We start from the raw sequence: 22,173 nt of genomic DNA on the forward strand, positions 1-22,173 counted from the left end.
TAAAGGGCCACTCTAAAATGTGCAGTTTTGTCACACAACACAATGCCACAGATGTCTCAAGTTTTGAGGGAGTGTGGAATTGGCATGCTGACTGCAGGAATGTCCACCAGAGCTGTTGCCAGAGAATTTCATGTTAATTTCTCTACCATAAGTCCCTATGTAGATGGATGGTTGTGATGCAACACAGTTGTTTTAGAGAAATTGGCAGTACATCCAATCGGCCTCACAACCGCAGCCCATGTGTAACTGGCCAGACATGTGAAATCCATAGATGATGGCCTAATTAATTGGTTTAAATTGACTGATTTCCTTATATGAACTGTAACTCAGTCTTTGAAATTGTAGCATGTTACATGAATGTTTTTGTTCAGTATATATCCTACTCGATAATTAGGTGATTGCAAACAGAGGCAGACCAGTTTAGTGCCAAGCTACTAAGTGGTGTTAAGTAAATGAGCTGGTGAAAGGATGAGATTAGAGAGAGGAGCTAATGAGGTAGGTGCACAGGAAAGGTGAAAGAGTGCATAGATTAGGGTTAATGGATTTCTCGAAGAGTTAAGTCGAGTCTGCACTGTTGAGTTGGTTAGTACATAATACCTAGTATATGGTCAAGGTTGTTGAGCAATGAAGAGCATGTCATAGTTTCTCTACAATGGAGCAGAGCAGGAGTAGAGCAGAGCAGTAAAGACACTGTTTGGCAGCAGCAGTGCTCACTGAACATCTGCCAATAATTCGTGACCCTGCAGAAAGCCGGTGTGCTGTTCCAAGTGCTGGAGGGGGAGGGAGCAAGACAGAGTAAAGGAAAGAGAGGGAGCATTGGGGAGAGGTCATGCAGGGGAAACTTAGAGGGAGAGAGAAAGAGAGGGAGGTGTGTGAGAGAGAGGGAGGTGTATGTGAGAGAGAGGGAGGTGTGTGTGTGAGAGAGAGGGAGGTGTGTGTGAGAGAGAGGGAGGTGTGTGTGAGAGAGAGGGAGGTGTGTGTGAGAGAGAGGGAGGTGTGTGTGAGAGAGAGGGAGGTGTGTGTGAGAGAGAGGGAGGTGTGTGTGAGAGAGCGGGAGGTGTGTGTGAGAGAGGGAGGTGTGTGTGAGAGAGAGGGAGGTGTGTGTGAGAGAGAGGGAGGTGTGTGTGAGAGAGAGGGAGGTGTGTGTGTGAGAGAGGGAGGTGTGTGTGAGAGAGAGGGAGGTGTGTGTGAGAGAGAGGGAGGTGTGTGTGAGAGAGAGGGAGGTGTGTGTGAGAGAGAGGGAGGTGTGTGTGAGAGAGAGGGAGGTGTGTGTGAGAGAGAGGGAGGTGTGTGTGAGAGAGAGGGAGGTGTGTGTGAGAGAGCGGGAGGTGTGTGTGTGTGAGAGAGCGGGAGGTGTGTGTGTGTGAGAGAGGGAGGTGTGTGTGAGAGAGAGGGAGGTGTGTGTGAGAGAGAGGGAGGTGTGTGTGAGAGAGAGGGAGGTGTGTGTGAGAGAGAGGGAGGTGTGTGTGTGAGAGAGGGAGGTGTGTGTGAGAGAGAGGGAGGTGTGTGTGAGAGAGAGAGGGAGGTGTGTGTGAGAGAGAGAGGGAGGTGTGTGTGAGAGAGAGAGGGAGATGTGTGTGTGAGAGAGAGGGAGGTGTGTGTGTGAGAGAGAGGGAGGTGTGTGTGTGAGAGAGAGGGAGGTGTGTGTGTGTGAGAGAGAGGGAGGTGTGTGTGTGAGAGAGAGGGAGGTGTGTGTGTGAGAGAGAGGGAGGTGTGTGTGTGTGAGAGAGAGGTGTGTGTGAGAGAGAGAGAGTGGTATGTGTGAGAGAGAGAGAGAGTGGTATGTGTGAGAGAGAGAGAGAGTGGTATGTGTGAGAGAGAGAGAGAGTGGTATGTGTGTGAGAGAGAGAGAGTTGTATGTGTGAGAGAGAGAGAGTGGTATGTGTGAGAGAGAGAGAGTGGTATGTGTGAGAGAGAGAGAGAGTGGTATGTGTGAGAGAGAGAGTGGTATGTGTGAGAGAGAGAGAGTGGTATGTGTGAGAGAGAGAGAGTGGTATGTGTGAGAGAGAGAGAGTGGTATGTGTGAGAGAGAGAGAGAGAGAGTGGTATGTGTGAGAGAGAGAGAGTGGTGTGTGTGTGAGAGTGAGTGGTATGTGTGTGAGAGAGAGTGGTATGTGTGTGAGAGAGAGAGTGGTATGTGTGAGAGAGAGAGAGTGGTATGTGTGAGAGAGAGAAAGTGCTGTATGTGTGAGAGAGAAAGTGTTGTATGTGTGAGAGAGAGAGAGAGTGGTATGTGTGAGAGAGAGAGAGTGGTATGTGTGAGAGAGAGAGAGTGGTATGTGTGAGAGAGAGAGAGAGAGAGTGGTATGTGTGAGAGAGAGAGAGTGGTATGTGTGAGAGAGAGAGAGTGGTATGTGTGAGAGAGAGAGAGTGGTATGTGTGTGAGAGAGAGTGGTATGTGTGTGAGAGAGAGTGGTATGTGTGAGAGAGAGTGGTATGTGTGAGAGAGAAAGTGCTGTATGTGTGAGAGAGAAAGTGTTGTATGTGTGAGAGAGAAAGTGCTGTGTGTGAGAGTGCTGTGTGTGTGTGTGAGTGCTGTGTGTGTGTGAGTGCTGTGTGTGTGAGAGTGTGCTGTGTGTGAGTGTGCTGTGTGTGAGAGAGTGCTGTGTGTGAGAGAGAGAGAGAGAGAGAGAGAGAGTGCGCTGTGTGTGTGTGTGTGAGAGAGCGAGAGAGTGCGCTGTGTGAGAGAGAGAGAGAGAGTGCGCTGTGTGTGTGAGAGAGTGCGCTGTGTGTGTGTGAGAGTGCCGTGTGTGAGAGAGAGAGCGCCGTGTGTGAGAGAGAGAGCGCCGTGTGTGTGTGTGAGAGAGAGCGCCGTGTGTGTGTGTGAGAGAGAGCGCCGTGTGTGTGTGAGAGAGAGAGCGCCGTGTGTGTGAGAGAGAGAGAGCGCTGTGTGTGAGAGAGAGAGAGCGCCGTGTGTGAGAGAGAGAGAGCGCTGTGTGAGAGAGAGAGAGTGCCGTGTGTGTGTGAGAGAGAGCTGTGTGAGAGAGAGAGAGAGAGAGAGAGCTGTGTGTGAGAGAGAGCTGTGTGTGAGAGAGAGAGCTGTGTGAGAGAGAGGTATTTAAAGGTTGGTGCCGATAGCCTGATGGAACTGTTTTGTTTGAGGGTTGGGAGGTTTGCATGTGCTCCTATAGCAAAGACTTGAAAAACAGACTCTTTTCACCTCCATTTAAATATGTTGTAACCTCTTCTCTTTTCCATGAGTCACTAGGACACTAAAACCTACCCCTCTGCCCTCTTTTGACATCCTGTAGGAGGAATGAGAGAAAGTCTATGGTACTCTCCCAGTCCCCCTGTACTGCTCTCCTGACTGTGTGGCCTCTCTGTCGCCCCCTGCTTGTAGATGCTGCAACCTCAGTTCAAGCCCCACACTATCCAGCAAGTACTGCTGCGGCTGTTCCAGGTGATCCCTGGCCGCTCCCCCTATGGCTCCTGGGACCCCGCCCGCTGCCTGCGCTGTGCCGTGGTGGGGAACTCTGGCAACATGCGTGGGGCCGGTTACGGACCCACCATAGACAGCCACAACTACATCATGAGGTGAGGGAGGGAGGAAGAGACAGGGGGTTTACAACAGGTTATGTTCATCTGTTTAGTAGTTGAGGGGGTTTACAACATAGGTTATGTTCATCTGTTTAGTAGTTGAGGGGGTTTAGAACAGGTTAGGTTCATCTGTTTAGTAGTTGAGGGGGTTTACAACATAGGTTATGTTCATCTGTTTAGTAGTTGAGGGGGTTTAGAACAGGTTAGGTTCATCTGTTTAGTAGTTGAGGGGGTTTACAACATAGGTTATGTTCATCTGTTTAGTAGCTGGTAAGTTATATTATGTGTTGTGCTATAATGCTACTGTAGGGTCTTTACAGTTATTCTAGAGAGAGAGAGAGATTTGTATTTAACTAGGCAAGTCTTGTTGAGATGTCTTGATATCCCTCTGTTTGTGTGTTTGTCTGTCATTGGAGCTGCTCCCAGCATGGTCTGATTACCTGTGTCTGTCAGGATCAATCTGGCGCCCACGCTGGGCTATGAGGAGGATGCAGGCAGCCACACCACCCACCACTTCATGTACCCAGAGAGTGCCAAGAACCTGGCAGCCAATGTCAGCTTCGTCCTGGTGCCCTTCAAGACCCTGGACCTGCTGTGGATCACCAGCGCACTCTCCACTGGACAGATTCGCTTGTGAGAACAAAACTGCCAGCACATACACGCAGTCCATTCAGTTCCGGTCCTTGTTGTTCTGCAGCCCTAAGCTAGACCAAAAAATGCTGCTAGACTTTAAAAAGTCCCAGTAAGCAAAATGATGTTGAAAAGACAACTAAAAGATTCAATTTAGGTTCTGAATGAATGTTGAAAGTATATTTTTTACGTATGTTTAGAATACTTGTTTTAACTTTTCAGATGTTGAAGTCAGGCTCATTTTTGGTTCTGAATGAAGGTCTATAAATTACGTATTTTCAACGTCTATGATTGGTTCAGATTTGGCCCGTACCGGATGTGGAAATCAGGGCCGGTCCGGACTGCACCAAAAAAAGATTGTCCAAAAGACAATCGGCATCAGTCTGTGTTTACTGAGGTGCACCCGACAGTGTTGCCTGACATTACATTTTATGAATGCCCATCTATGTGGTAAGCCTACCGTTTGTAAAATACCCCCAAAACAATGTCCAAAAGACGTTGGCTTGTGCTTAATGGGATGTAGCCTAATGTGTGGCCCCAAAATGGAATTGTATGAATGCCCGTCCATGTGGTAGTCCCACCATTTGTAAAACCAGCTGCTGCATTGGCTTTATTAGTCCTGATTCCTGTGACTAATCAATTTGTCTATTTAAGCTCTGAATATCAGCTACCCAACTTTATCAGAACTTATCGTGAGCCTATTTGCAACGTGTTTATACAGCAGGAAATGCAGAAGTATTCTCTTTTTCGCTACGATCAGCTTGTCAAAAATGTACCGATACAAACTTGAAACCAATGATCATGACGATGGTTGTGATTGTCCATCCATGTTGTCCATTCTACTTTGATCTGTTCTGTTTTTGGGATATGTTGTTTGTTAACATGACAGCACATTTTTTCATTTTGATTGAGTACCATTTAGGTTTGGCTATATGATTTGAGAAACCTGCATGATGTAAATAAGGGTCCATCTCTACATCTCTTTGTCATTTTATCTCCAGCCAGTAGCCTACAGAGAAGTCCACACACTCTTTCTACCATATCCTATATCTGCTACATGATTTATGTTAGATTATTTTCTTGACAGAACGTTGGTGGAGCTCCGCAGTGTTGCGTCTCTCCAACAGCACCTTGGAGAGGCGCGCTGGGATTGGACAAGCAAAATATTTTGTGCCCCTGCCTTTGACAAAGTGGGCACTGCTTATCACAGGGCGAAATCGCTCGCCTAAAAAGACCTTATGCCCCTGGTTGAGAGAAATTGTCATTTTTGGGGGGGGGGCAGAATTGTGTGAGGATTTATGTTGTTGTTGTTGGAGTTGCGTCTTGGTCAGTTTAGCTCAGAAAATGCTCACGTTCAAAGTGAACTGCTGGCTTCACAATCACATCTTCACACGCTGCGCTCTCTGTCTTTCTCTCTCATCCCATTCCAGGTCAGAGCACATCATCAACAGAGCACTCTCTCTGTGGAAAAAGGAACGGCGTGCCATCTGTGAATCAGTCAATCATTTCACAGCAATTTAGAAATGAAAGGATAAAAGTGTGCTAAGACTCTTTCGCTCTCCCTTTATCTCTCTCTCCTTCAGTACCTACGCCCCTGTGAAGCAGTTTCTACGGGTGGACAAGGACAAGGTGCTAATCTATATTTATAATCTCTCCATCCAACCTTTGTCATGTATTTGTTCAATAGTGCAGAATTGTAAATAAATATGTCTGTCTCCAATATCATTGGTAAACCCAGCATGGTACACTGTGCTGCTATCTAATCTCCCCAGGCTCAGATCTTCAACCCAGCCTTCTTCAAGTACATCCATGACCGCTGGACCAGGCACCATGGACGCTACCCTTCCACAGGCATGCTGGTCCTGTTCTTCGCTCTGCACGTGTGTGACGAGGTGAGGACCTCGCTAACATACTTTCACACAAACACCCAATACAGACATGTCTCTCGGCCAGTCTCTCTGCCTGTTTTAAAACGTTATCTTGTATTCCAGGTGAATGTGTTTGGCTTTGGCGCTGACAGTCGAGGCAACTGGCACCACTATTGGGAGCAGAACCGCTACTCTGGAGAGTTCCGGAAAACAGGGGTGCATGATGCAGATTATGAGGCCCTGATCATTGACTCGCTGGTTAAGGCTGGCAAGATCACCATCTTCCCAGGAAAGTGACGAGGGCTGAAGGTGTGGTGGGCTGGACAGGTTTACAGGAACACTAGAACACCCATCACCACAAGGCTTTTTGATGTTGTCACCTGCTTCTTTGTGCTTTGCATAGAGAGGGATCCAAAACAGTACATTATACAATGCCTGCTAATCATGTTCCCATTGTGGTAAGATGATGGTGGTTTTGGGTCGAACTACATGTGATTACACTCTGCCCCCAACAGGCCTACTACCTCCGACAGAACTATAGAGGGGGCAGATAAGTCTGTCCTAGCCACTGTATGGACCTGTGAACCAGTCCCATCCACAATCCCCCCCTCTTGCTCAGCCATTGGGGGTTGAGTCATCACACGCCTTGGGGGTCTCACGCCCAGAGACTCAGTCCCCTCCCACTCTGTCGCCCCCACCGTAAATACCATGACAACCAGTGACGGTCACTGAGCTATCCCTGCCATGTCCACACCCACCTGCAGAGCTGCTGCTAAAGCCCTCTCGCTAGCCACACCTGCATGGTGCTAGGAGCAATAGGTAGTTGAGGTTTACATGCTTTCAAGCCCAGAGGCTACTTCAAAATAAGAGTTCCTGTTGTAATTACATGACTATCATCTTGAAGGTATGTACAGCCCACAGCGATTTGACCACATATACGGTATTAACCGTTTTATTTGTGTTAACCATTTTAAGTGACTAATCATACTGCTGATTAGGTTAATTGGGGAGAGGCTTACGCACAGTCAACAACACAAGCAGACACAAACACAAGCTGACATACAGATAAGACTAAAACCACTCACTCATTCACACATACAGTGGGGCAAAAAAGTATTTAGTCAGCCACCAATTGTGTAAGTTCTCCCACTTAAAAAGATGAGAGAGGCCTGTAATTTTCATCACAGGTACACTTCAACTATGACAGACAAAAATGTTTTTTTAAATCCAGAAAATCATTTTTAATGAATTTATTTGCAAATGATGGTGGAAAATAAGTATTTGGTCAATAACAAAAGTTTATCTCAATACTTTGTTATATACCCTTTGTTGGCAATGACAGAGGTCAAACGTTTTCTGTAAGTCTTCACAAGGTTTTCACACACTGTTGCTCGTATTTTGGCCCATTCCTCCATGCAGATCTCCTCTAGAGCAGTGATGTTTTGGGGCTGTTTCTGGGCAACACGGACTTTCAACTCCCTCCAAAGATTTTCTATGGAGTTGAGATCTGGAGACTGGCTAGGCCACTCCAGGACCTTGAAATGCTTCTTACGGAGCCACTCCTTCGTTGCCTGGGCAGTGTGTTTGGGATCATTGTCATGCTGAAAGACCCAGCCACGTTTCATCTTCAATGCCCTTGCTGATGGAAGGAGGTTTTCACTCAAAATCTCACGATACATGGCCCCATTCATTCTTTCCTTTACACGGATCAGCATTCTTTGTCCTCCAAACACGACTAGTTGAGTTTTTACCAAAAAGTTATATTTTGGTTTCATCTGACCATATGACATTCTCCCAATCTTGTTCTGGATCATCCAAATGCTCTCTAGCAAACTTCAGACGGTCCTGGACATGTACTGGCTTAAGCAGGGGAACACGTCTGGCACTGCAGGATTTGAGTCCCTGGCGGCATAGTGGGTTACTGATGGTAGGCTTTGTTACTTTGGTCCCAGCTCTCTGCAGGTCATTCACTAGGTCCCCCCGTGTGGTTCTGGGATTTTTGCTCACCGTTCTTGTGATCATTTTGACCTCACGGGGTGAGATCTTGCGTGGAGCCCCAGATCGAGGGAGATTATCAGTGGTCTTGTATGTCTTCCATTTCCTAATAATTGCTCCCACAGTTGATTTCTTCAAACCAAGCTGCTTACCTATTGCAGATTCAGTCTTCCCAGCCTGGTGCAGGTCTACAATTTTGTTTCTGGTGTCCTTTGACAGCTCTTTGGTCTTGGCCATAGTGGAGTTTGGAGTGTGACTGTTTGAGGTTGTGGACAGGTGTCTTTTATACTGATAACAAGTTCAAACAGGTTCCATTAATACAGGTAACGAGTGGAGGACAGAGGAGCCTCTTAAAGAAGAAGTTACAGGTCTGTGAGAGCCAGAAATCTTGCTTGTTTGTAGGAGACCAAATACTTATTTTCCACAATAATTTGCAAATAAATTCATTAAAATCCTACAATGTGATTTTCTTGATTTTTTTTTTCTCATTTTGTCTGTCATAGTTGAAGTGTACCTATGATGAAAATTACCTTGCCCAATTGGTGGCTGACTAAATACTTTTTTGCTGTATATACTGTACAGTGCCTTCAGAAAGTATTGCAGCCTGAATTCAAAATGGATTTTTTTTTCACCAATCTACACACAATAGCCCATAATGACAAGGTGAAAACATGTTTTTAGATATTTTTTCAAATTAATTGTAAATGAAATAGAAATATCTAATTTACATAAGTATTCACACCCCTGAGTCAATACATGTTAGAATCACCTTTTGCAGGGATTACAGCTGTGAGTCTTTCTGGGTACGTCTCTAAGAGTTTTGCGCATCTGTATTGTACAATATTTGCACATTAATATTTTTTCAATTCTTCAAGCTCTGTTAAGTTGCTTGTTGATCATAGCTAGACAGCCATTTTTAAGTCTTGCCATAGATTTTCAAGCCGAATTAAGTCAAAACTGTAACTACGCCACTCCGGAACATTCAATGTCGTCTTGGTAAGAAACTCCAGTGTATATTTGGCCTTGTGTTTTAGGTTATTTGAAAATATATATATATAACCATTATTTAACTAGGCAAGTCAGTTAAGAACAAATTCCTACCCCGGACGACACTGGGTCAGTTGTGTTCTGCCCTATGGGACTCCCAATCACGGCCAGATGTGATACAGACTGGATCTGAACCAGGGACTGTTGCGACACATCTTGCACTGAGATGCAGTGCCTTAGACCGCTGTGCCACTCACGCAGCCATGTTATTGTCCTGCTAAAAGGTGAATTTGTCCCAGTGTCTTTTGGAAAGCAGACTGAACCTGTTTTTTTCTATAGGATTTTGCATGTGCTTAGCTCTATTCTGTTTCTTTTCATCCTATAATCTCCCTAGTCTTTGCTGACAACAAGCAAACCTATGACGTGATGCAGCCACCACTATGCTTGAAAATATGAAGAGTGGTGCTCAGTGACGTGTTGGATTTGCTCGAAACATAATACTTTGTATTCAGGACAAAAAGGGAATTGCTTTGCCAAATTATTTTCAGTATTACTTCAGTGCCTTGTTGTAAACAGGGTGCATGTTTTGGAACATTCTGTACAGGATTCCTTCTTTTCACTCTGCCATTTAGGTTCGTATTGTAGAGTAACTACAATGTTGTTGCTCCATCCTCAGTTTTCTCCTGTCACAGCCATTAAACTCTGTAACTAGCCTCATGGTGAGATCCCTGAGTGGTTTCCTTCCTCTCCGGAAACTGAGTTAGGAAGGACGCTTGTGTCTTTGTAGTGACTGGGTGTATTGATACACCATCCAAAGTATAATTAATAAGTTCACCACAAAGGGATATTCAATGCCTTTTCTTTCTTTTATTTTTTACCCATCTACCAATAGGTGCCCTTCTTTGCGAGGCTTTGGAAAACCTCCCTGGTCTTTATGGTTGAATCTTTTTTTAAATTCACTCCTCAACTGAGGTAGCTTACAGATACTTGTATGTGTGGGGTACAGAGATGAGGTAGTCGTTCAAACATCATGTTAAACAGTTATTGCACACAGAGTCCATGCAACTTACTGTTTTATGTGACTCGTGACTCACATTTTAACTTCTGAACTTATTTAGGCTTGCCATAACAAAGGGGTTGTATACTTATTGACTCAAAACATTTCAGCTTTACATTTTTTATTCATTTCTAAAAATATCAGAAAACGTCATTCCACTTTTATATTTTGGGGTATTTATTGTGTTTAGGCCAGTGACAAATCCAAATGTAATACATTTTAAATTCAGCCCGTAACACAACAAACTGTGGAAAAAGTCCAGCGGTGTGAATACTTTCTGAAGGTACATACACACTCTCCCACACATACACGGGTACACACACACTCTCCCACACATACACGGGTACACACACACTCTCCCACACATACACGGGTACACACACACTCTCCCACACATACACAGGTACACACACACTCTCCCACACATACACGGGTACACACACACTCTCCCACACATACACGGGTACACACACACTCTCCCACACATACACGGGTACACACACACTCTCCCACACATACACGGGTACATACACACTCTCCCACACATACACGGGTACACACACACTCTCCCACACATACACGGGTACACACACACACTCTCCCACACATACACGGGTACATACACACTCTCCCACACATACACGGGTACACACACACTCTCCCACACATACACAGGTACACACACACTCTCCCACACATACACGGGTACACACACACTCTCCCACACATACACGGGTACATACACACTCTCCCACACATACACGGGTACACACACACACTCTCCCACACATACACGGGTACATACACACTCTCCCACACATACACGGGTTCACACAATGTTCTTGGTAAATTCAAGATAATACCACTAAGAATAAGACTGAGTAAAAAGAGCCCTAACTAAGATGGCCTGCTGCCTCCTTCTGCCTGTTAAGGGAAACTGCATCACTCTGAAGCCCAGACATTATGCATGCATAGGACAAACTGAAGGCTGCCTCTTTCTGAGTCTAATGATGACCACTTGATAGCTGAGAGTAATATGGCTAAACATAACTAAACCGACTGCTAGTAAGAGTTTAGGAACTCTGAAAAAAAAGAATAGCTGACTGAAGATGGGTCGGCCGGTTGACCGTGGTCATTTGGCTGACCAATAGCCGTCATCCAAAATTCCATGACCATCCCAGCCATTGTTGTGCATGCGTGTGTGTGTGAGCGAGAGCTAAAGAAAGAAATGTGATTCTCTTAGTTTGATTTTCAGGAAGAGCCCTCATAACAAAGACACATATCAATTACAGTGCCTTGCGAAAGTATTCGGCCCCCTTGAATTTGCGACCCTTTGCCACATTTCAGGCTTCAAACATAAAGATATAAAACTGTATTTTTTTTGTGAAGAATCAACAACAAGTGGGACACAATCATGAAGTGGAACGACATTTATTGGATATTTCAAACTTTTTTAACAAATCAAAAACTGAAAAATTGGGCGTGCAAAATTATTCAGCCCCCTTAGGTTAATACTTTGTAGCGCCACCTTTTGCTGCGATTACAGCTGTAAGTCGCTTGGGGTATGTCTCTATCAGTTTTGCACATCGAGAGACTGAATTTTTTTCCCATTCCTCCTTGCAAAACAGCTCGAGCTCAGTGAGGTTGGATGGAGAGCAGTTTTACAGTTTTATATCTTTATGTTTGAAGCCTGAAATGTGGCAAAAGGTCGCAAAGTTCAAGGGGGCCGAATACTTTCGCAAGGCACTGTATTTACAGCCATGTGACAACACACACGTCCATGCTTGCGTGCCTTTTCCCATTGTTGGACATACAGTACCTTTCCTGTAGTGCACCATAAACCTCAGCTACAGTACAGTGCTATCTTAAGTGTTGGTAGTCATGCACATTCACACACCTACTATAAATACCTGCATGTGCTATTCAAATCTTACTGTTTGTTAGTCATGTCTCTTACACGTGCACATTCTGAGGGATTCAAATGGCTTCTTTTCCCTGATTTAGACCACACATTACCGTACATTATACACACCCCCTGGTCTCGGCTTGGCTGAGAGCTGGACCCACACACATTACCGTACATTATACACACCCCCTGGTCTCGGCTTGGCTGAGAGCTGGACCCACACACACACACCGTACATTATACACACCCCCTGGTCTCGGCTTGGCTGAGAGCTGGACCCACACACATTACCGTACATTATACACACCCCCTGGTCTCGGCTTGGCTGAGAGCTGGACCCACACACATTACCGTACATTATACACACCCCCTGGTCTCGGCTTAGCTGAGAGCTGGACCCACACACATTACCGTACATTATACACACCCCCTGGTCTCGGCTTGGCTGAGAGCTGTGCCTTCTGGACCCACACACACACCGTACATTATACACACCCCCTGGTCTCGGCTTGGCTGAGAGCTGGACCCACACACACACCGTACATTATACACACCCCCTGGTCTCGGCTTGGCTGAGAGCTGGACCCACACACACACCGTACATTATACACACCCCCTGGTCTCGGCTTGGCTGAGAGCTGTGCCTTCTGGACCCACACACACACGTACATTATACACAACCCCTGGTCTCGGCTTGGCTGAGAGCTGTGCCTTCTGGACCCACACACACACACCGTACATTATACACACCCCCTGGTCTCGGCTTGGCTGAGAGCTGGACCCACACACATTACCGTACATTATACACACCCCCTGGTCTCGGCTTGGCTGAGAGCTGGACCCACACACATTACCGTACATTATACACACCCCCTGGTCTCGGCTTGGCTGAGAGCTGTGCCTTCTGGACCCACACACACACCGTACATTATACACACCCCCTGGTCTCGGCTTGGCTGAGAGCTGTGCCTTCTGGACCCACACACATACGTTTCACTCTGCCTTTCTCTAGGAGCCACGTAGAAAGGCTTTCTTTATGTTACTTTTTATACAGAACACATTACCTTGACATGAACTCTATCTGTGACGACTAGTTTTGGGTGATATGACAATGGCTGAATGAATTTGCTGTGCTCAATCTGTGTTTTGCCGTTGTCGGTGAGCTAACGTGTTCCAAGATGACAGCCAATGGCGATGTATCTAGTGCTTAAAACACAACTCCACCCTGTTTCACATGGAAAGTCTAAATATTCCCACCACTTTTCTGGGTGGTGCTGTCCGTGCCAGAAATAGAATGTACAATACTTCACCAAAGAGTATCAAACATAATTAACATTGTTCTAATGACTTCTATATCTTTCATTCCATTACTCCCTATCACTTTTCTAACTCTATAACAGTTTATTCAACAGTATATAAGGCCCATATGTAATGTATCAATAAAGCTAGCCCACTGATGCTTAACGCCACATCCTAGCTCAACTTGCATCATTTTGTTTTCACATAGTAAGGACACAGTATTTCCCCTATTATGTTGTTCAATTGCAGTGCACCTTCTGGGAAATTGACTGTGTGAAAGGTGAGATCCCTTTCCACTCTGCTGTCCCCGAGTGTATCGTTGGATAATGGATCGTTTTTTAATGTATTTTGAGTTTATTGGTTCTGGTTTGTAGCGTTACCTACGTGGTTTCTTAAGACACATACTGTATCTATTCTGTTGCATTGTTTTGGTGGTCTGCATCTCCAGCTCCTCATTAGAGTTCTCTTGTGCACAACAACAGGATTCACCGACAACAGTGTACATAGTGTTACTATCGTATTACTACTATTACCAATAGTATCCTCATTGGTGTTATGACTATCATTGGGTCAGTCAGTACTCCATCTCTATTTTAAAACTCAATCTATATGATGGACTGTTTTTATCATATGCTATTGTAAAATAAAAACAAAATGAAACAAATGTGGCTTTCTGGATCTTTTCTTAAGTGGGGTAGTAGGAGCAGCGACAACATCTGCCCTGTACTAAAGCTTGACATCTTTACCTAGCATCTGACTGACCAGTCAAACAGGTCATCTTACAGTACCATTGCCCATAAACTACAGGAGAAGAGAGATCCAACTACTAGTATTCGTGGAAAGAATGCAACAGAAATCAAGCGTTACCAGTGTTTTCATTCCACAACATGGAATGCATCAGACATGGACCAATCCCAATGCATTCCTAGGAAGTGGCAATAAAATGCATTTCACAGATTTGACAATGTCATGTCATCCACTTAATTAATTGACAATTATTTATTGGACGCTACATATGAAAGAGACAACAAGACTGTCAAAGCTAGCGGCACTGACAGATGCTAAGGTTGCTTCTGCCTTTCATGGCTACTGTAGTAGGTATCAATCTACATTACAATCTCCCCACAGTCAGGGCAGGGAAGTGAGACACAAACACAATGACATGGAGAGACCACTGGAATAGAGAGGAACAGACAATGAACAGAAGCAGTTTACCATTGAGTATTTCCATCATTAGTTTAAAAGGGATGGTTTAAGAGGATAGTTGTTGGGCTTTGACTACTAGAGGACAGATCAGGTAGGAGGCTGTTGGGTTAGCATCTCGCATACACCGATCATCATTCAGTTACCCAATCAAAGTGATTAGCCTCCTTTGAGCACACAGACCATTGAAGGATCCATCAGAATTGTGCATCGGCTCAAACCTTGATACCCTCCTTAAATAGCAGGTGCATCTCCCTTTCAGAGAAAGAGACAGAGGGCTCGTGCATCTTCTTCCCTTTCTAACCATTAGATGGGTGAATGTTCCTTTACAATTTCCTGCCTGGAATGTCCAGAGTCACAGAGAACAGAGCTGGAACATTCCAGTGGGGGTGGTAAGGGTTTTCCCTACAATCCTTCACCACACCCCAGTCTCCTCCATATTAGTTTTCACCCAGTTTGAGACAGGCAAACTGGTTGGCCATTTGTGGTGTTTTTGCTATACAGTGTGTGTTCCTGCCAGTGCCCTGGGCAGATATATCCTTGCCACCACCCTTGCCATCCATCAGAGGGCTAAGCTCCTGCACACCCTCATTGGCCTTCAGACCTCGGTTGGCAACATCCTGGTAGAGGAGAGAGTGAACAGATAAGATACTGTCCCAACAAAATATGCAAGTTATTGCATTAAGCACAAATAAGGAGCTCATCTGTGAATTATGGTGTGAATGGATGCAAATACACATGTAGGTTAGATGCATGGCTTACCTGGGGAACCTGGCATAAACAGATGATATTTTCAGCTTCGTTGTCTACTGTGAAGAGCATAGCAGCAGTCTGGGGGGACTGGGTCTTCAGCAGCTTCAGAGACTCATTCAGAGCCTGGGACAGAGAGATGCAGACAAACACCAGGTTAGAATTACACTCCTGATTAGAATTGATGGATCTCGGTGCTGTGTTGTGGTATTGTAGTTTTTGGGATGCCTTAGAAAGGATGCTATTGTTACCTTGGCAGAGACTCCATTTTCCATCTCCATGACTACCAGCAGCTGGTTAGGACTGCTGTCAATCATCTCCTTGGTCTTTTCAAGAACCTGGGGGAGGCGAGCACATAGCAATGAAATACCAGCTCAACCATGAAAAACAATACTTATAGAATGGCCCTGCAATCAATTTTCTGACATGTACTAATCCCTTCACACAGTCATAAAACCTCTATCAACCCCTCTTAGCCTAGACCTGCCCCCCCGCGCTCTCTCATCCTCTTCTGGACATCAGCCTTGTTGGAACAGTCCAGGTCATCCATGGTCTTCTTCAGTCCCTTCAAAGCCTCCCTCATATCATCTTTCTCCCACTGGGAGATCACCGCTATGCCCAGAGACTGCAACAACACAGTGACTTGGTAATACGTGCTTGAAAACATTGCATTCTGTGAGGAGGAGAAAATAATGACAGGCGCCTTGGGGTGACATATTGTATAACAGTTATAGGGAGATAGGCGGAATGTTAAGGCGCAATGGTGTTGTTTGCCAAAGAAGAAGCAAAGCAGCCCAGGAATGCAAAAATTAAACAATAGACAAAAGGCCTGAGATCAATAACACCTGAAACCATAGATCTGTGTAAATACAAACTTGATCAAACAGAAAACAACATACCCCTACTCATACTTTCAGTGGCCTATGACCTCTCACCTTTGCGTCATGAATCAATCTTCTCTGTGTGTCGTACCGCTCCTGTGCACAGAGCACCCTTGGCGGTGAAGTCAAAGTGCAGGCGGTCAGGAGCCACCAGGGAGCCACGCTGGTCAGCCTCTCCCAGGACCCCCCGCAGGGTAAAGTTCAGGATGTGGGTGGCAGTGTGGTTACTCATGACGGGCCTATGACCAGCCTGGGAGAGAGGCGGTGGAGGGTGGACAAAAGAGACATGTAATGAATTTCTTTCAATACCAAGTCAGTTGAGAAAATATCTCAAAACTGAGTCCTAAAATGTACCTTTGAGTGATGTATTACCTCGTACACATGCAGGATGACACAGTCGCTCACCTCCAGAGTGCCACAAACCGTTCCTACAAGCAGCACATATCCACCATGAACCTGAGTGTTCTTCACTGTGAACTCCATCCTCTGAGGAAGGGAGTAAAATGTGGTGTGATATGGACCTCTCCTCACTGTGGCTTGACCTTACATTGTTTCAAAGGTTTGATATGCTTTTTTATACAATTACGGCCATAGTTTGATTGTCCTGTCCTTACGTCATCTCCAGAGTCATCCTTCCTCAGCATGTAGCCCCTGTTAAAGCTCTGTTCTCCCTGCTCAGCATAGAAGGAGGTATGGTCCAGCAGAACCCCACACTCCTGCCCTGTCGTTACCTCATCCACGACGGCACGCTCCCTTCTCAGAGCCAGCACTGTCCCCACAGCCTGCTCAAACTGTGGGACAACCACATAAACATATAAAGAGATTAAAACACTGACACAAGCAAGAAACTGATTTGAATAAATATCAAGCAAACCATCTTTGAGTTGGTGAATGAAATTGAGTTGATTTTGTTTGTGTCCATATTTGCCGCTCGTCAGCACTGTAGCTGTACTTGGGTGAGTCGTCAGCACTGTAGCTGTACTTGGGTGAGTCGTCAGCACTGTAGCTGTACTTGGGTGAGTCGTCAGCACTGTAGCTGTAATTGGGTGAGTCGTCAGCACTGTAGCTGTACTTGGGTGAGTCGTCAGCACTGTAGCTGTACTTGGGTGAGTCGTCAGCACTGTAGCTGTACTTGGGTGAGTCGTCAGTAGCAGCGATGCCCTGATTGCATAGGTCCTCGGTGGCACGGATGTCCAGCATGATGTGGTCCTCTTCCCCAGAGCCCTTCCCTGGGACATGGAGGAGAAAGCCTTAGCCAAAATCCGATCAGATCTATTTCCATTGCAAAAAACCTGCAACTAACTTTACTCTAATGCTGGATCAGTCATTCATTATGCTGAAACATCATACTCATTCTTTAGATAGAACGCCAACTTGCATGTTTAGCACTGATATCATGTGGCTTTATTGAAGTGATTTTGACCTTCACTCCTATATGGAAAGGAGCCTTTCAGTATGAATTACCACTGCAATGTGATGGATCTGTAATGTACTGTAAATACTGATTTATCTAATCAGCAGAGCAAGGCACTTCTCATTTAATAGTGCAATGCTGACTGAGAAATGCTGACAGAGAGGAAAGCATTCCTGTCTTTGTACATCTGCAAATCAGTACTCAAGACAGGCAAATGCAGATATTCACATAAACTCCCATGCCAATCCAAGGCTCTATCTTTTCTACTGGTCACCATTTCTCCAACATCCCCCTCTGTAACGTCCACCTTCATCCCCCTCTCCTCAGCGAAGAGGGCAGTGAGATCCACTGGGGAAACCTTATGTGTTGTACAGCAACCAGGCTGTGTCACCTACACAGGGAGAGAAAGAGGAGAGAAACGAGTTCAGAAACATTCTGTTTTGACAACAACTTAAATGTTTCTAATTGATCCCATATTCTAATGTGGCCCTTCAGTACCAGGGATGGCCTTGCTCTCTCCAAGACTCTGGATCTTTCTGTCCAGGATCTTTCGCCCCCTGCTGAGTGTCTTGAGGAACTGCTCCTCCTCCTCATTGACGATATCCTTCACCATGTCATGGTCCTTCTTCAGCTCAGGGAAGTCATCACCTTGGAGAGAGGGGACAGCAGAGGAAGACAGGTAAGGGAGGATGACTAAGAGGGAGAGAGAGATATAGATAGTTAATAACATGAAGAGTAGGAGTGGGATGAGATTTCATACTAGGGACTCTACCACCACATCAACTAAGGTGGCAAAGAAGCCTCTCTGAGCACCCAGCTTCTCGTGAGAGCAACACAACTGCACACAAACAGTGGGAGAGGGTTAACATGTCCACATTAACAGACTGATGTTCAGACGAGCATAGATCAAAGACAGCCAGACAGTTAAAAGGGCACCCTCTCCCTGTGTTGTCTGGCCTGCCCTCATCAGAGAGGGCGATGGTGATGGTGTGGGCGTGGTCAGCCAGGACACAGTAGGCCATGTCAATGCCATTTACGTCCTCAGCACCAACCGTTCCTGTGTAGTCCCTGGCTCCTGTGCCCTGTTTGGAACAAACACAGTGGTACAGTCAGCAAGGTCATTCAGAGGGCAGAGAACACACGATTCAATAAATAATGACTGGCAGTGGTGCTTGCCTTCTGGATGGCCTGGAAGTAGGGGATGAACAGGTCTGTGTCATAGTTGGACCAGACGCTCCAGACCCATGCCTGTATCAACACTTCATAGGCAGGGGATTCAGCTCTGTCTCAGACTACCTGGTGAGGAGGGGGAAACAGGTTCAGTGACATCATAATGCTTGTATGTGACTATGTGGGCATCTGCATATGTTTATTTTATTTTATTTCACCTTTATTTAACCAGGTAGGCTAGTTGAGAACAAGTTCTCATTTGCAACTGCGACCTGGCCAAGATAAAGCATAGCAGTGTGAACAGACAACACAGAGTTACACATGGAGTAAACAATTAACAAGTCAATAACACAGTAGAAAAAAAAGAGAGTCTATATACATTGTGTGCAAAAGGCATGAGGAGGTAGGCGAATAATTAAAATTTTGCAGATTAACACTGGAGAGATAAATGATCAGATGGTCATGTACAGGTAGAGATATTGGTGTGCAAAAGAGCAGAAAAGTAAATAAATATAAACAGTATGGGGATGAGGTAGGTAAAATTGGGTGGGCTATTTACCGATAGACTATGTACAGCTGCAGCGATCGGTTAGCTGCTCAGATAGCAGATGTTTGAAGTTGGTGAGGGAGATAAAAGTCTCCAACTTCAGCGATTTTTGCAATTCGTTCCAGTCACAGGCAGCAGAGAACTGGAACGAAAGGCGGGACTTGAACTGTATGAACCTGAACAGGAGTAGGGCACCATGTGTGCATCCGTTTATTACACATAAGACAGCTTATTGCAAGCCACTTATTTTCCATGTTTTACCTGTTGAACTGGGTGAACACCAGGTTCCAGATCTCCTGCACGTTGGTGTCGTCCATATTGACCAGGCAGGTAAGCATCTCTCCCCCCCGATACGGTCAAAGTGAATCTCACTGCAGGGCCCACAAGGACCTGTGTCCCCATCTCCCAGAAGTTATCCTTCATGCTGCCTGGCAGAATGCGAGCCTGTCACCCAGAGGGGACACACAGGTAAAACGGGTGAGACCCAAAGGAGGGAATGACTGTTTTTGTAACCAGTAGAGTGCCGTCTTCAGATTTGAAAAGGGTACCGTACCCTGATAGTAGAGGTCGACCGATTATGATTTTTTTTTTAATGCCGATACCGATACCGATTATTGGAGGGCCAAAAAATCTGATACCGGTTATTCAGCCAATTTTTAGATATTTATTTGTAATAATGACAATTACAACAATACTGAATGAACAATGAACACTTTTATTTGAACTTAATATAACACATAAATAAAATCAATTTAGTCTCCAATAAATAATGAAACATGTTCAATTTGGTTTAAATAATGCAAAAAGACAGTGTTGGAGAAGAAAGTAAAAGTGCAATATGTGCCATGTAAGAAAGCCAACGTTTAAGTGCCTTACTCAGAACATGAGAACATATGAAAGCTGGTGGTTCCTTTTAACATGAGTCTTCAATATTCCCAGTTAAGAAGTTTTAGGTTGTAGTTATTCTAGGAATTATAGGACTATTTCTCTCTATACCATTTGTATTTCATATACCTTGACTATTGGATGATCTTAAAGGCACTTTAGTATTGCCAGCCTAATCTCGGGAGTTGATAGGCTTGAAGTCATAAACAGCGCTGTGCTTCATGTATTGCTAAGAGCTGCAGGCAAATGCAGGAAAGTGCTGTTTGAATTAATGCTTAGGAGCCTGCTGCTGCATACCACCGCTCAGTCAGACTGCTCTATCAAATATCAAATCATATAGTTAATTATAATAAACACACAGAAATACAAGCCTTTGGTCATTAATATGGTCAAATCCGGAAACTATAATTTCAAAAACAAAATGTTTATTCTTTCAGTGAAATACAGAACTGTTCCATATCTTATCTAAGGGGTCTAAATATTGATGTTACATTGCACAGCCTTCAATGTTATGTCATAATTATGTAAAATTCTGGCAAATTAATTACGGTCATTAGGAAGAAATGAGCTTCACACAGTTCGCAACGAGCCAAGTGGCCCAAACTGCTGCATATACCCTGACTCTGCTTGCACTGAACACAAGAGAAGTGACCATTTCCCTAGTTAAAATTGCCTACTAACATGAAATTCTTATTTTTTTTATTTTTTATATTTTTATTTTACCCCTTTTCCTCCCCAATTTCGTGGTATCCAATTGTTAGTAGTTACTATCTTGTCTCATCGCTACAACTCCCGTACGGGTTCGGGAGAGACGAAGGTCGAAAGCCACGCGTCCTCCAAAACACAACCCAACCAAGCCACACTGCTTCTTAACACAGCACGCATCCAACCAAGCCAATTAATCGGTCGACCTCTACCTGAGAGACTTATCAACCAACACATAGTGTTACTAACCACATTAACAAGAGTAGAAACGGGTCAGGATATTTCTGTCATTCAGGTAGATTTTGATACCTAATAGCCCTATTAGTTCTGACCAGAATTTCCTACTCGTGAAACTCACTCACCAGAGGTCCAGCCAGATCTGTTCACACTACAGATACGGCTCCAGCCCAGCTTCTTCGTGACCCCCGAAGTAGGTGACATACAAGCACTCGATGGGAATCCCAAACTCCTTAGTCAGCAACTCCAGGGCCATGGTACAGGCAAGGTGCTGCAGGGAGAGGAGTCAGCAGGAAAGGAAATGAGAGAAAGCAATTCATCTTTCTAACACGCATCCACATTGACATCATAACAGGTCAGATGACAACACTATCTAACAGGCGGTTGGTTGGTCTGCCTGGTTTACCTTAAAGTAGTCTCCGAAGGACCAGGAGCCCAGCATCTCAAAGAAGGTGTTGTGGTACACGTCCTTGCCCAAATAATCCAAGTCATTGTGCTAGCCCCCAGTGCAGATGCACTTCTGTGTGTACCACCACACCTTCTTTGCTAATATGGGTGGTTGTTAATGGGGCAATTGATGGCTACAACCATCAAACTAGTAGTAGTACTTTAAAGGATCATTTAAACAAAAAAAAGCTGATTCATGTAATCGTATTTATAATTCAGGCAAATTAAAGGATATTTCTCCACATCGCCCAGCTCAAGTAGGCAGGTGTGAACACTGCACCTAAAAAGCTTAAGTTCCAATTAAAATGTTATTGATCCTTGCTTCCATTGCAAATGCTGAAGCAATATGTTGCCATCAAATAGGAACTGAAAAAATGGCCCTACACAACATTAATCTGCTTCTGGCAAAATGAGTAAGTTTCATCAAAATTCATGCAAAAACAATGTTACAGCACATCCCTTGTCTGGGCTAATAAAATACCAATGGAATCTTCCTTCCACTAGGACATCCTTGTATAACAATCATGTTTATGGCAGGTTTGGCCTCGTTCTCAATCTTGAGAAAATACCATCAGGGTCTGTCTCGGCCTTTAGAATAGACCCATTACCTTCACCACTGACTGTTCATGTTTTACAGCTGGCTAGGCAGCTATAA

The 22,173-nt window shown here is 44.9% G+C and overlaps 3 protein-coding genes and 1 long non-coding RNA gene across 9 annotated transcripts in view; 1 reads left to right on the forward strand and 3 right to left on the reverse strand.

The window, feature by feature from the left end:
* Nucleotides 1-9,735, forward strand: part of LOC110520111 (CMP-N-acetylneuraminate-beta-galactosamide-alpha-2,3-sialyltransferase 2) — a 38,755-nt gene extending 29,020 nt beyond the window's left edge. For 2 of the 5 annotated variants that reach the window (XR_016491406.1, XR_016491408.1), the window contains 5 exons: nucleotides 3,341-3,534; nucleotides 3,991-4,170; nucleotides 5,598-5,796; nucleotides 5,940-6,059; nucleotides 6,159-7,041. Coding sequence is in view for 3 of the 5 variants with exons in the window: in XM_021597170.3 (XP_021452845.1) it covers nucleotides 3,341-3,534; nucleotides 3,991-4,170; nucleotides 5,751-5,796; nucleotides 5,940-6,059; nucleotides 6,159-6,332 (714 nt within the window). In the remaining 2 variants the exon portion in view is untranslated. Of the gene's footprint in view, nucleotides 1-3,340; nucleotides 3,535-3,990; nucleotides 4,171-5,597; nucleotides 5,797-5,939; nucleotides 6,060-6,158 lie in introns of all 5 variants that reach the window. The other 3 variants (XM_090218742.1, XM_090218711.1, XM_021597170.3) reach the window with 2 other exon arrangements.
* Nucleotides 9,736-14,267: 4,532 nt separating this feature from the next.
* Nucleotides 14,268-16,272, reverse strand: LOC110532131 (alanine--tRNA ligase, cytoplasmic-like). The gene is made up of 4 exons (XM_090218933.1): nucleotides 16,168-16,272; nucleotides 15,484-15,570; nucleotides 15,245-15,358; nucleotides 14,268-15,102 (listed from the first exon to the last, which is right to left on the reverse strand). The coding sequence occupies exons 2-4, from the start codon at nucleotides 15,547-15,549 to the stop codon at nucleotides 14,923-14,925; spliced, it is 360 nt and encodes a 119-aa protein (XP_090075059.1). The 5' UTR covers nucleotides 15,550-15,570; nucleotides 16,168-16,272; the 3' UTR covers nucleotides 14,268-14,922.
* An 853-nt stretch (nucleotides 16,273-17,125) lies between these two features.
* LOC149985458 (alanine--tRNA ligase, cytoplasmic-like) lies at nucleotides 17,126-18,677 on the reverse strand. Of its 2 annotated transcripts, XR_016491422.1 has the most exons (4): nucleotides 18,464-18,677; nucleotides 18,026-18,175; nucleotides 17,802-17,918; nucleotides 17,126-17,342 (listed from the first exon to the last, which is right to left on the reverse strand). XR_016491422.1 is itself a non-coding variant. In XM_090218869.1 (3 exons), exons 1-3 carry the CDS (start codon nucleotides 18,558-18,560, stop codon nucleotides 17,887-17,889), a joined length of 279 nt encoding a protein of 92 aa, XP_090074995.1. In that variant the 5' UTR covers nucleotides 18,561-18,677; the 3' UTR covers nucleotides 17,788-17,886. The 2 variants fall into 2 exon arrangements, 1 of the variants encoding a protein (XP_090074995.1); XM_090218869.1 differs by lacking the exon at nucleotides 17,126-17,342 and having other exon boundaries at nucleotides 17,788-17,918.
* Nucleotides 18,678-19,254: 577 nt separating this feature from the next.
* On the reverse strand, nucleotides 19,255-21,342 carry LOC149985459 (uncharacterized). Its single transcript, XR_016491451.1, has 3 exons — nucleotides 21,197-21,342; nucleotides 19,506-19,688; nucleotides 19,255-19,386 (listed from the first exon to the last, which is right to left on the reverse strand). It is a non-coding gene; the product is annotated as an uncharacterized LOC149985459 (long non-coding RNA).
* Between the last annotated feature and the right edge of the window lie 831 nt (nucleotides 21,343-22,173).

This window comes from Oncorhynchus mykiss, chromosome 1 (assembly GCF_057628025.1).
Source record: "Oncorhynchus mykiss isolate SJ-2025 chromosome 1, ASM5762802v1, whole genome shotgun sequence".
In the NCBI taxonomy this organism is placed as follows: domain Eukaryota; kingdom Metazoa; phylum Chordata; class Actinopteri; order Salmoniformes; family Salmonidae; genus Oncorhynchus; species Oncorhynchus mykiss.